At 36.8% G+C, this 14,364-nt stretch overlaps 1 protein-coding gene across 1 annotated transcript; it reads right to left on the reverse strand.

The window, feature by feature from the left end:
- Nucleotides 1-1,452: 1,452 nt before the first annotated feature.
- LOC111485991 (protein DETOXIFICATION 40-like) lies at nucleotides 1,453-11,991 on the reverse strand. Its single transcript, XM_023132975.1, has 8 exons — nucleotides 11,582-11,991; nucleotides 10,553-10,779; nucleotides 5,510-5,914; nucleotides 4,012-4,068; nucleotides 3,612-3,850; nucleotides 2,879-2,997; nucleotides 2,612-2,698; nucleotides 1,453-1,604 (listed from the first exon to the last, which is right to left on the reverse strand). The coding sequence occupies exons 1-8, from the start codon at nucleotides 11,924-11,926 to the stop codon at nucleotides 1,545-1,547; spliced, it is 1,539 nt and encodes a 512-aa protein (XP_022988743.1). The 5' UTR covers nucleotides 11,927-11,991; the 3' UTR covers nucleotides 1,453-1,544.
- Nucleotides 11,992-14,364: the final 2,373 nt, after the last annotated feature.

Below are 14,364 nucleotides of genomic sequence, written 5' to 3' on the forward strand. Positions count from 1 at the left end.
GCAATTTCACTTTGGAACATCGTGCAAACTTTCCATGGTCATTCATAGATGATGTGGAAAAATCAGTAGACAAACATAAAATTAAGTCCAGGAATCAGGATGCTTCATTTGATGCAATATAGTCATTCATATTCTTGTTCGTTTCTCCTAATCGTCTATTTTACATTTTCCTTATTAGCCATTACAATAAAACAAATACACACAGCAGATAAAGGAAATCAAGCAAGGAAGCGATCAAATTTTGAAACACAGAAAGAAAAAAGAAACAACAAAAGTGAATCAGCGTCAAAGAGCTTAGCAAGAAGGGAGAACAATGAAGAACAGAGCACAGATTGTTTCCTCTTCGGACAAATCGTGGCAAAAACAAACATCAAATGCAGAAGAAACAGATCATAGACAAGAATCTTTGCCAGACGTATACGGATTATGAACAACGGAAGTTTACAAGACGAAACAAACAAAGAGAAGACATAACAATACCAAACGAAATTCATAGCTACAAAGAAGAACCGCCAAGTAGCATAATCGGAGTAGATGAAACATCAACAATGTGAAAACGAGCAAACGAGATCCAAAAATCGAATGAAAATGCAAGTTCATCAAGTATATTACTTCAAAATCAGGTCGTATCTCTTAACCCTCATGGCAGTTTCCGGAGCCTCCAAATTTTGAACGAGAACAAGAGAATGAAATGAAGATCCATCATATGTGTTCTTGGCGGGAAAATAGTATTTATACTCGACGATAATTCCGCCGATGAGAATGACAATAATACTTTTTTTTAAGTCTAATTTTAATCCATGTATTAAGTTTTATTAATATATAATTTGATTTTTATAGTTTTAATTTTGATTTATTATTTTAGTCGTTTTAACAAATATACTAAAATTGAAAATATATCGACAAAATAGTATTTTTTATGTTAAATTACAAGGTAATCTCGATTTTTTTTTTTTAATTTATGTCTGTTTCGTCTTTAAATGTTAAAAAATGACTAATAAAATCTTAAACTTTCAATATAAGTGTTTATATCGGTTAGTGTCGAGCCATCTTGAATGCACCTCACTATTTCTTATACGATAACCATCAAACTCTACTACATATTGTTCTTACTGAACAGTCTTGAACTTGCAGTGTTTATATCGATTAGTGTCGAGCCATCTTGCACGCACCTCACTATTTCTCGTACACTAACCATTGAACTCTACGACATACTATTCTTATCAACTTTCAGTGTTTATATCAGCTTGTGTTGAGCCATCTTGCATGCACCTTACTATTTCTCGTATGATAACCATCGAACATTACTACACATTATTATTACTGAATAACTATTTAACTCTGCTACATTTGATTGTCGAAGTTAATTGTATAGTATTGAATCCTATATATGTGATCAGTATAGCTCAAACCCGTTATAAGTAAAATCAAATTACTATCATTTTAACCGTAAACACCAAATTCTTTATATTAATAGGAAAGATTTGAAACCCTAAAACAATGCAACATTCTCATATTTATTTGAAAAAGTTAAGACCTTCTAGCTACTCAACAATTTGCTTGTTGTCATCCCACTTGTTTAATCTTTTTAATGCTTCTTCCACCTGCAATTCAATTAAAAAAAATTGATTTTAGTCATTAATTATATATATTTTTATTTAATTTTCTTACTTTCCGATTTTAAAATTTGTATTTCTAAAAAAATCATAAATTTAGCCTCGAGTATTAGTTTATGGTGAAATTTTTTGTGAGATTCCACCACGGTAAGTATTCTTTATAAGAGTGAAAATATCTCCCTAGTAAAAGTGTTTTAAAATCTTTGAAGAGAAATTAGAAAAGGAAAGCACAAAAAGAAAAATATCTACTCTTCGAAGGAGGTGGATTGTGAGATCCCATATCAGTTTGAGAAGATAACTGTGATGTCCCATATTGGTTGGGGAGGAGAACAAAACACCATTTATAAGAGTGTGAACAAACGTGTTTTAAAGCCTTGAGGGGAAGCCCGAAAGGGAAAGTCCAGAGGACAATATCTGCTAGCGGTGGATCTGGGTCGTTACAAATGATATCAAAGCTAGACACCGGATGATGTGCCAGCCTTCATGTTGTTTCCCGAAGGGGGGTAGACACAAGGTGATGTGCCAATAAGGACGCTAGCCCCATCTGGGTCGTTACAAATGATATTAGAGCTAGACACCGGATGATGTGTCAGCCTTCTTGCTGTTTCCCGAAGGGAGTAGACAAGAGGCGATATGCCAATAAGGACACTAGCCCCAAAGGGGAGTGGATTTGGCAGGGGTCCCATGCCAACAAGGATGCTAGACCCCGAAGGGAGGTGGATTGTGATGTCCCACATTAGTTGGGGAGGAGAACAAAATATCATTCATAAGTGTGTGGAAACCTTCTCTTAACACGACGACAATATGTGTGATGGGCATGGGCATGGGTGTTTTTTTATAAATTTTGGTGAATATTTATATTATGTTTTTAATATTAGAATTATTGTTTTTATTTTACCAAATTCTATAAAAACTAACTTAATTTCAAGGTATATGGTTAATTTAATTAATTAGCGCCTATAATTATTATTATTTATTTATGATATATTATATACCTCTTTATTCCAATCTGTACGCCACGTCACCCATACCAAAATTACCGTCTGCATGAAAGTTCCACCCATCAACCCTATCCATATGCCCTGTACATAAATTAAAATTTTCATTAAATCTTTAATACTATTTTTTAACCAAAAATAATTATTAGTTTATCAAATTTAATTTAAATAAGTAACGAAAAATAATTCATATAATTGCTAGTAATTCAATTTCTATAATAGACCTAACTCCTAACTAGTTGTCACATTCTTATATTTTAATACCTTGGCGCCAAATTTGAAATAGAAGCCGAGGAGGGCACCCAAGGGCACGCCGACAATATAATAGCAGCCGACGTTTACATAGGCGACGAACGCTTGCCACCCACATCCAACGGCTACACCTTCGAAGATCAAATCATAACAAAACTAAGCAAAACCCAACTACCACACCTTCGATAAAATGATGATAACTCCTAATTCTTTCAATTTTGTCAGATCGTGCAGCACAACATTCTCCGAATTTTTGAATCAAAATTGGAAATACAAATTCAGAGTTTTCAGGATATTTTATCTTCACTCACAATGTTCATAAGAAAATTTGAGAAACTCATCCATTATAAAATTTCTATAAAGAAAGCACAGTTAACTTTTAAGTGTATATTGTTGATATAGATAATAGTTTTCTCAAGCTCACTCATAGTCAATATGGTCCTCTTTGGGCTTTCTCTCGAGTTTCCCTTTAGTTTTTAAAACACGTTTGTTGGAGAGAGAGGCTTCCACACCTTTTTAAGTAAAAGAATGTTTTCAAACTGACTCAAGATTTCACAGTTTCGCTCTTATTTGGTTATTATCTCGGTTTATTTATATACTTCTATTTTATTTGTGTGTCACACATGACTAGACTGTTTTATATTACAATGTGACAATGTAATACTTTCATCTAATATTCTAACAGATTTCTATTTCAGAGTTATCTCTTAAACAAAGGATAAAGTTGAGAAGTATATTTTATTACCGGTTAAGACGGGTTGGATTCCATTGAGGAGGAGGGTGAGAGAGAGAAGTGGGCATAAGTCGGAGACGGCGGAGGCCACGGCGGCGCCATCTGTGAAGACGTAGCTAATGACGTTGCGAAGAGCCAGTACAAGTACGGCACAAGAGACGGAGACAATGGAGGAGATGGCAACCACCACCGCCACGGAAAACGCTGCGGATTTTGGATTCCCACTTCCCAGTTCGTTGCTCACTCTCACACTGTAAATTACGCAAACAAAAAGAAATAATATAAAACCAAAAAATTTTGAGGCTTAATATTTTTTTTAAATAAGAAATTAAATAGTTATCAAATGCTTTTGGAATAAAATTAATAATTTTTACAATTATTTAAACTAATTGAAATAATTGAGAAAAATTACCTGGCGGCAGCGTTGAAGCCGACTGAAATCATGTAAACCCATCCAAATATGGTGGTACTGCAAAATTACCACATATTTAAATTAATTAATTAAATTTTAATTAGACCATCAATCATATTAATAATTAAATTCATATAAATTTTGTTAAGATTTAATCGAGTATCTTAAATATATGGATTGGTAAATTGCTTAAAAGACTAAATATATTTACAAATAAATAAAATCATCATATATTTAAAATTTTTATACTAAAAAACTGAACGGTGTTAATGAGATTGTTGAAAACCTAAAATTACTTTTTAAATAAATTTAAAAGTTAAAAAAGAGTAATTTTCCGTATTCAATCCTAATAATAATTTTTTAATTTTTATTAAAAATTAAGAATAATTTTAAGTTTTTTAAAAAATTCAAGAATAGTAATGAAAATTTAGAAAGTACAAAAAAATATTTTAAAATATGAAATAAAAAGATATTTTTATTAATTTAGTTGGAAGAAATAATAAAAATAAATATATTGTGTTGTACGGAAAATAGTAATTAAAGGTAGGGTAGTTGTCAAAAATAATAAATAAGGTTTAATATTGTCAGAGAAATAATTGAACTCAGGGTTCGTTGCTTGAATGAACCCCCTAATGAAGCTATCTTCTTCTTCTAATAATAATAATAATAATAATAAATAATAATAGGAATAAACCAATAATTTCTCTATTTCACTTTATGATTTCTGCCAATATTTTTTACTCAACTTCCAAAATTGATCAATCAATTTCTTATTTTTCACATGCTATATCACTTATTTATTCTTTAAGATATGCCTTTAATTATATATATTTTTTTATTAATCAAAGTATTTTTTTATTAAAGTCTAAAGTTGGGAGTATTTTTATTCATTTAAAATTAAACCAAAAAAACCATAAAGCTTTTAATAATGTTTTAAAAATATTCTTAAAACTTTAAAAAATTTAATTAATACTTTTATTGTTAGTACTATGTTTAAAAAATATGTATGAAATTTTAAAAATAGGATTCACACCCTTATAAATAAAATTTTAAAAAAGTTATAATCAATATATAGATGAAAATTGTCTATGGACATATGGTAATATTTTTAAAATGTGGTACTTGTTGGATGATGAAAGTTCCACATAAACTAACTTACAAAAATGATTATAGGTTTATAGTCAAGGTATACTCTTTCCATTGGAGTGATGAGGAAACCCAAAGTGGACAATATCATACCATTATGAGAGTCGTGTTTATTCGAGGGGAGGTGTTGGATGATGAAAGTCCCACATTGGCTAATTTAGGGAATCTTCAAATATGTAACAAAGAACTCTAAAAGAAAATGAATAAAAAATTATTAAGATTCTAAAGGAATCGAGCCTAGGTTAGGGGTGGTGGATTATGAATATATTATTATTATTTTATTTTGAAAAAAATAAAAATGATATATTTTAAATTTTTTTAAATAAAAGAGAAAAAGAGAGAGAAGGATTACCAAATGGAGAGGGAGTCAAGAGCGAGCTCAGGGTTGTCAAGCAATCCAGCAAGCAAAACCAGAATCTGAAAATACCAAGTCTCCAAGCACAGCATCACCGCCGACGCCGCCGACAGCTTAAAGAACCCAAACAGCCCCGAAAACGCCTGCACATTGAACCCCCGCCACGTCTTCTTACAACTCTCGCTCTTCACAATGTAAACAAGTTGCCCCACCACGATCACCCACCACGACAAGCTCAGCACCAGCGACACTCCCAGCAAGCCCAGCCCCATTTTATAGGCCGCCAACCAGCTCAACACCACGTGCACCACAAGCGTCCCGGCCGATATGAAGGCGCTTGGAAACACTATGCTCTGCGCCTGAAGAAACTTCTGGATGGGGAAGTTCAAGGCGTAGGCGTAGTGTAAATGTTTGATTAATCCACCACACCCAAATGGTGGTGAGAGTTCTCTTATTTATAATCATTTACAGAATACAGAAATAAGGTAAATTACAAATAATAAGGAAATAGCGATAAAAGGAAAGAATAATAAATGAATACAATATATTTGCATTTAGTAAAAGAGAAAATATGGTAACCCGTAATGTAAGGCAAATATCTAGATATTTGCCTTAATGAACGGTCAACTATCCTTAACACCCCCCCGCAAGCTGAGCGTCGGATTTGAACGAACATGAAGCTTGGATCTGAAAAATTCAAAGAGAGGTCGAGAAATACTCTTTGTGAAGATGTCAGCAACTTGGAGATGAGAGGGTACATATTGTGTACGAAGTTTGCCAGCGATAACAAGTTCTCGAAGGAAATGATAATCTAGTTCAACATGTTTGGCCCGCTTGTGAGAAACAGGATTAGAGCTCAAAAAAATAGCACTTTTGTTGTCACATAAGAGTAAGGGCTGCTGTGAAATAGGGACCTTGAGGTCATGCAAAATATGCGTAACCCAAAGAAGTTCAGCAGCAGTTGTGGCAAGAGCACGATACTCAGATTCACAGCTGGAGCGTGATACAGTAGGTTGCTTTTTGGCACTCCAAGAAATGAGATTGTTACCAAGATAAATAGAATAGCCGGATGTAGAACGACGAGTATCGGGACAACCAGCCCAGTCAGCATCCGAATAAGCGACTAGCGTACTAGGAACAGTGGATGGACGAAAGATAAGACCAAAGTGGAGTGTTCCTTTGACATAGCGAAGAATACGTTTGACAGCAAGAAAGTGATCTGCAGTAGGGGCATGCAAGAATTGACTGACAGAATTGACAGCATAGGCAATATCTGGACGCGTGATAGTCAAGTACTGAAGGGCGCCAACAAGAGATCTGTAGAGAGTAGGATCAGAGAAAGGAGAACCATCAGCAGTCAGGTGTTGAGAAACAACCATGGGAGTGTGAACTGGTTTGCTATCGAGCAACTGAGCACGAGTAAGAATATCTCGAGCATATTTTAACTGACTGATAAAGAGACCATCAGGAGTGGGTGAAGCTTCAAGACCAAGAAAGTAACTGAGAGAACCCAAATCTTTGGTAGCAAACTCAGAATGAAGCTTGCGAGTAAAGCTGTTAATAAGAGATGAGTTGTTGCCGGTAACAATAATGTCATCAACATAAAGAAGCAAATAGATAAGGTTAGATTGCTGATGAAAGACAAAAAGGGACGTGTCAGCGCGACTACAAGAAAACCCAAGTGTGAGAAGAAATGAGCTAAAACGCTGAAACCAAGCACGAGGAGCTTGCTTTAAGCCATAGAGAGCTTTCTTTAATAGACAAACATGCTTTGGAAATCGAGGATCAACATACCCAGGAGGTTGTTCCATATGAACACGTTCAATAAGCGTTCCATTGAGAAAAGCATTCTTGACATCAAGTTGTCGAAGAGGCCATTTATTTGTGACTGCAATAGAAAGCACAACACGGACAGTGGTAGCTTTGACAACTGGACTGAAAGTGTCAGTGTAGTCAAGACCAGGAACCTGAGTATAACCTTTGGCAACGAGACGAGCCTTGAAACGCTCGACGGATCCATCGGACAAATATTTAATACGAAACACCCATTTAGAGCCCACGATGTTGGTGTTGGCAGGGCGAGGAACCAAAGTCCAAGTATCATTTTGTTGTAACGCTCGAATTTCTTCATCCATGGCAGCCACCCAAGCAGGATTCTTAGCCGCAGATTTGAATCCTTTTGGCTCAGTGGATGCAAGAAGAGCAGAGAGAAGTCCAGATGAGCCCAACATACCAAGATTTGCTGGATGACGAGTCTTGAATATACCAGCTTTGGCGCGTGTGATCATAGGATGAGTGCCCAAAGAAGAGAAATCAACAGGAGGTTCAATAGAGGTTGAATTAGAAGTCGAGGGTGACAAAGTGGAACCTGCAAGAGAAGTATCAACCTGCACAGACTCATCTACAAGGTCAGAACAAATATCACACGGGGATGAACTGGATTGAGGAATGTGCGGTGATGAAGTGGTAGGGGGGGATGAATCAATATGATGAAGATGTGGTTCCAAGAAATTTGAAATAGGAATAGTGGAAAGAGGTTGGGCTTGGGAGCTAGGGATAGCAGGAAAGTGAGTTTCATCAAATTGAGCATGGCAGGTGATATATAGCTTAGTGGTGGCGGGATCAAGACAGCGGAACCCTTTATGAACAGGACTATAACCCAAAAAAATACAAGGAATGCTGCGGGGAGAAAGCTTGTTAGGCATATAATCACGCAAATAAGGATAAACACGACAACCAAAGGGATGAAAATTGTCATAATGTGGAGTGTAGCCATAAAGGAGTTCAAAGGGTGACTTACCTCCAAGAAGTGGAGTAGGCAACCGGTTGATAATATAAGCTGCAGTGCTGAAGGCGTCAACCCAAAAACGAGGAGAAAGATGAGAGTGAAAGAGAAGGGCCAAGCCAGTCTCAGTCACATGACGATGTTTTCTCTCAACACGACCATTTTGAGCAGGTGTATATGGACAAGAGAGTTGATGGTGGATGCCAGAATTACGTAAATGAGTTTTGAAACAAGTACTAGTAAATTCGGTACCACCATCGCTTTGAAATACCTTGATACGAGAAGAATATTGATTTTCCACAAATTTTTGAAATTGAAGAAAAATATCAAAAAAATCAGATTTAAATTTTAAAGGGTAAAACCAAGTGAATCGAGAATAATCATCAATAAAAATAGCATAATAAAGAAAACCCGAATTTGATTTGACGGGAGAAGGACCCCAAAGATCACAATGAATAAGATCTAACACATGAGACGACCTACGTTCATTGCGGGAATAAGGCAATCGATGGCTTTTCGCAAGCTGACAACTATTACATAATGATGGAGAAGGCAATAAAGACGTAAGAGAAAGATGACCTTTTTTATTTAAAAAAGAAATAACAGAATGATTCACATGACCCAGACGAGCATGCCATAAATCATATGAAGCACGTAAAGATTTGTTTTTAAGGGCTGAAATAAAAGCAGAGTTGCCGCGCTCCAGCACATATAGCCCTCCATCTCTTTTACCGGTTGCCACCACCCTTCCTGTTTGATGATTCTGGATAGTAATAAGATTATTAGTAAATGTAACGGAGAGAGGAAAATCAGACGTTAATTTACTTATGGAAAGAAGATTTTTAGTGAGGTGAGGGACAACCAAGACATCTAATAAGTGAATATTTGGAACAGGAGAAAGAGTACCGATGTGGGTAATGGGTAGGGATGCACCGTTTCCTACAATCACAGAGTCCTTACCCGTGTAATTTTTAGACTGATCCAGAATTGATGGGTCGGCAGTCATATGGGCCGAAGCTCCAGTGTCCAAAAACCAATCAGCAGCATCGGGTCCAGCAATAGAACATGACGTGTTAAAGGCTTCAGCAAGGTGAGCATGAGAAGAATCAGGTCGAACATACCGTTGGTTGCAGCGGTCAGCATAATGGCCCTCTTTGCGGCATATTTGGCAATGAGGTGGTCGACGACCCTGACTTGAGTGGGTTCGTCCTCGATTAGAAGAGTTGTTTTTGTGAGAATAAGAACGACCTCGCTGGTTGGTAAAGGAAGCAGGGTGACTTTCATGGGTGCGGCCACGATTAGTGGCTATGAATGCTGTAGGAGTGGAGTCAGAGGACTCAAGGGAGCGCTGGAACAACTCAAAACTTTCAGTTTTAGAGACTAGATCTGCAAAACAGGGGATAGGGGTGAGAGCCATCTGAGCAGTAGAAAAAGCTGAAAATTCGGTGCCGAGTCCACGAAGGAACCAATGCACTTTATCAATGTCCTCGACGGGTCTGCCAATGGCATGAAGTTGGTCACAAATTTTTTTGAAGGCACGGGCATACTCAGCAACAGGTTTTGTGCCACGTTTCATCAACTGCAAGTCATCCTTGAGTCTCAGTTCACGAGCTTTTGACTGATGGCTGTACGTAGTTTCCAACGCAAGCCAAACATCACGTGCAGTAGAGAGACCAACGACAACAGCCATGGCTTCCTCAGTGAGAGAGGAGAGCAGGAGACAGAGAAGTCGTTGATCGGCTGCTCTCCATGCCAAATATTTGGGGTTGAATGTTGAGGAGGTTTCTGGTTCAAAGCGAGGTGGTGGAACCATAGTTCCATCGACATAGCCCAGCATGTCTTGACTCTCAAGAAGAGGGAGAAGTTGGCTTTTCCAAAGAAGATAATTGGAGGAAGAAAGTTTGATGGTGATCATATGGATTAGAGTATTGAAAGGAAGAAGATGATAACAAGATTCGGAAGCCATAGAGAAGAAAGGATTAGGGTTGTTAAACCGAAAGGGCTCTGATACCATGTAAATGTTTGATTAATCCACCACACCCAAATGGTGGTGAGAGTTCTCTTATTTATAATCATTTACAGAATACAGAAATAAGGTAAATTACAAATAATAAGGAAATAGCGATAAAAGGAAAGAATAATAAATGAATACAATATATTTGCATTTAGTAAAAGAGAAAATATGGTAACCCGTAATGTAAGGCAAATATCTAGATATTTGCCTTAATGAACGGTCAACTATCCTTAACACGTAGATTTGAGGCACCAGGCCGTACACGAAAATCTCAGATGCTGAAGCTATATCCTTGGATTCGCCCAGAAAGAGCAAGATTGGCTTGCAGAATATGTAAGGGATGGTTAAGACTACGCCTGTTAGAGTTAGTAATATGGCTGATCTCTGTAAATATATGCCTAGCATGTCGTATTTCTCGGCGCCGTATGCTTGCCCGCATAGCGTCTCCACTGCGCTTCCCATTCCCAACTGTTTGGTTAAAACATACGATTAATGTTAAACTAGACAATTTAAACTATAAGACGAGTATTTTTAGAATAGCGGAGTAGTCTCTCCTTGACTAATTAAGATGAAGATCTTAAATTTATCAGTAAGGAACACTGTCTCTATTGATACGAGACTTTTTGAAGAAACCAAAAGAAAAATCAGAAGAGTTTATGCTAAGAGTCGATAATATCATACTATTGTGGAGGTTCATGATTCTTAATATGGTGTCAGAGTTATATAGTTCTTAACTTAGTTATGTAGTCAAATGTGACTCAGGGTCGACAAATGGTGTATTTTGTTCGAGGGCTCCAGAGGAGTCGAGCCTCAATTAAGGAGAGATTATTCAAGAGCTGGAGGACTCCAGAAGATCATGGGTCATGAGAATTTATACTCAAAGTAGACAATATCGTTGAGTCTCAATTAAGGGGAGGTTATTCGAGAGCTCTAGAAAAAGAGGTCTCCCGAAGACCATAGGCCATGGGAGCTTATGCGGAAAGTGGACAATATCATATCATTTGTGGAGGTTCGTGATTGAAGTAAAAAGATATTTTTTTTTATTACGTAAACAGGGCCGGCTTGTCTCCGTCCCCACCTAATTCTCCGTCCCACCCTACTCGAAATATATATATATATATATATATACATATATATATATACATATATATATATATACATACATATATATATATATATATATGTATATATATATATATATATATATACATATATATATATCAAAAGTAAGGATTTGTGTTCATAAGATGGGGTTAGCAATGTAAATTACCATGAGACCGTAGGCGAAGACTTGAATTCCATTATTGCCAAGAGAGGAAGCGGCAAGCTCAAGGTTGCCAAGGTGGCCGGAAAAGATCTGCGTGGACGTCGACATGGCGTAGTTAATCATGTACACAAAAACCGCCGGCGCTGCCAAGTAAAACAGAAGCTTAATCTCGATCCACGTGGCATGACTATAACGCTGGACCACCGGCATCTCTGTGTCCGACAGAATCCTCTCCAGTTCGTCGCTGCCTTCGTGCTTGTTCGAACACAACGACTGAGACGACAACAACGCCGCCGCCGCCGGCTGCAGCAGCGCCTGTCGGACATCATCTTCATAAGCAGATACCATCTTTTGTCCCAAAGAGAAAGGGATTCTTTTTGGCTTTTCGTTCCTCTGTTGAGCACCAATTTATAGCTGCGGACTGTTTATTAAACTATCACACTTCATCAAATTTCATTAAATACAACTATTCATAAAAATTAAAAATTAATGGTAACCGATTCACTGTTAGCTAGCAGTTCCTTGTTAGAGAGAGGTTTCTGCACGATTCTAAGTTTGAGCATAAGTTCTCATGATTTTGCTTTGACTTTCTCGAAAGGCCTCATACCAATGATCATGTGTTTATAATCAAAGAATACTATCTACAGATGGGAAGCCCAAACCAAAATCATGAGAGTTACGGTGAAAGTAGACAATATCATACCATTGTCATTTTTCTTGATATCTTTGATTAATTTAGTACTTATTCTTATGAACTAATGAAATACCTATGGTTTGAGACATAATAAACTGTCCATCATTTTCTACAGACAGACGAACTGAGAGTTTTGTTCATCTAACAGTTTTCACACCTTTACAAAGAGTGTTTTGTTCCCCTTCCGAACTAGGTGGAACATCACATTAATGTTATTTAGGAATATTTTTGAAACTCACTGCAAATTATTTATTTATATATTAATGGAATATATATATATATATAGTGAAAAAGGTGTTTTTAAAGTTTTAAAAAAATTAAACATTATTAATTAAACATTAAAAATTCAAAAAATAAAGAGTATTTTTTATTTTGAAAGTTGAGAGGGTATTTTTTTAAAAAAATAATAATAATTAATTTTTTTTTTTAATTTAAATGTATTATTGAAATTTTTACCAATTTAAAAATATTTATGAAAGAAATTATGAACTTTAAATTTTGTAGCACCATTTTAGTACTAGCGTTGCTCTACCTGCCCCACGCGGTAACAATTAATTTCTTATGGATGGGACCCACTTATTAACCATTCAAGACAAAATTGATTTAAGTGAGGTATTAAATTAAACTTTTAATTAAAAATATGATTTTGATCTCCTTTATTTAAAACTGATTTCATTGCACTTTACAATATCCCAATTTAATTCTCATGTTTTTCAATAATTATTTAATTTTTCAAACATAACTTAAAATTTAAATTATCAATATTATTTTTACTAAATTAACTTCAAACTACCAACAAAAATGGTTTTTAATAATAAAAATACTTAAAAAAAAAAAAAAAAACTCTTTAATTACCAACACCGACGAAAATAAATAAATAATTAAAACAATAAATAGGCACCAAACATTTCGTCTCTTTCACACACAATCTCTGTCGTCCCACGTGAATCATGTTTTAACCATTATATTTTCTTCATTAAATAACAATTAAATTTTTATATCTATCATCAAATCATTTATAAATATATAAAAGTAAATTATATGTAACGAACCAGATCACCGCCAGTAGATATTGTTATTTCTTTGTACTTTCTCTTTCAAGCTTCATTCTATTCTTTGGGCTTTCCCTTTCGGACTTCCTTAGACTTTCCCTTTCAGACTTTGTTCTCTTCTTTAGGCTTCCTCTCAAGGCTTTAAAACACGTAAGCGAGAGAAAAGTTTCCATGTCAAATGGTGTTCTCATCCCAACCAAATTGGGACATCACCCCTAAACCCTTATAAATGGTGATTTGTTCTTATCCGAATGAATATGGGACATCACAATCCACCCCACTTCGAGGCCTAGCATCCTTGCTGGCACTCTATCCTTCCTCCAATCGATGTGGGACCGCCTCCAAATCCACCCCTTTGAGGACCAGCATCCTTACCCCTCCAAATCCACCCCCTTTGGGGGCCAGCATTCTTATTGGCACATGGTAATTTGATTTCCTCCCCAACCAATGTAGGACATCACAATCCACCCCTATGAGACCTAGCGTCCTTACTGGCACACCGCCTCGTGTCTACCCCCCTTCGTCCACCCCCTTTGGGGGCCAGCATTCTTACTGGCACATGGTAATTTCATTTCCTCCCCAACCAACGTAGGACATCACAATCCACCCCTTTTGAGGCCTAACGTCCTTACTGGCACACCGCCTCGTGTCTACCCCCCCCTTCGTCCACCCCCTTTGAGGCCTAGCGTCCTGTCTGGCACTCTTTCCTTCCTTCCTCCAATCGATATGGAACCGCCAAATCCACCCCTTTGGGGGCCAGCGTCTTACTGGCACATGGTGATTTGTTTTCATCCTCAACCATCACAATCCACCCCCTTTGAGGCCTAGCGTCCTGGCTGACACTCTTTCCTTCCTCCAATCGATGTGAGACCGCCCTCAAATCCACCCCCTTTGAGGCCTAGTGTCCTGGCTGACACTCTTTCCTTCCTCCAATCGATGTGGGACCACCCCCAAATCCGCCTCCAAATCCACCCCCTTTGAGGCCTAACGTCCTGGCTACCACTCTTTCCTTCCTCCAATCGATGTGAGACCACCCCCAA

This window comes from Cucurbita maxima, unplaced genomic scaffold, assembly GCF_002738345.1.
Source record: "Cucurbita maxima cultivar Rimu unplaced genomic scaffold, Cmax_1.0 Cma_Scf00011, whole genome shotgun sequence".
Classification (NCBI taxonomy): Eukaryota; Viridiplantae; Streptophyta; class Magnoliopsida; order Cucurbitales; family Cucurbitaceae; genus Cucurbita; species Cucurbita maxima.

Coding starts and splice junctions, on each gene's coding strand:
- LOC111485991 (XM_023132975.1), bottom strand. CDS start 11,926: ATGGTATCTGCTTATGAAGATGATGTCCGACAGGCGCTGCTGCAGCCG. Junction 10,780..11,581: donor TCTTCGCCTACGGTCTCATG/GTAATTTACATT, acceptor TTAACCAAACAG/TTGGGAATGGGAAGCGCAGT. Junction 2,699..2,878: donor ATTTCAAATTTGGCGCCAAG/GTATTAAAATAT, acceptor ATTTATGTACAG/GGCATATGGATAGGGTTGAT.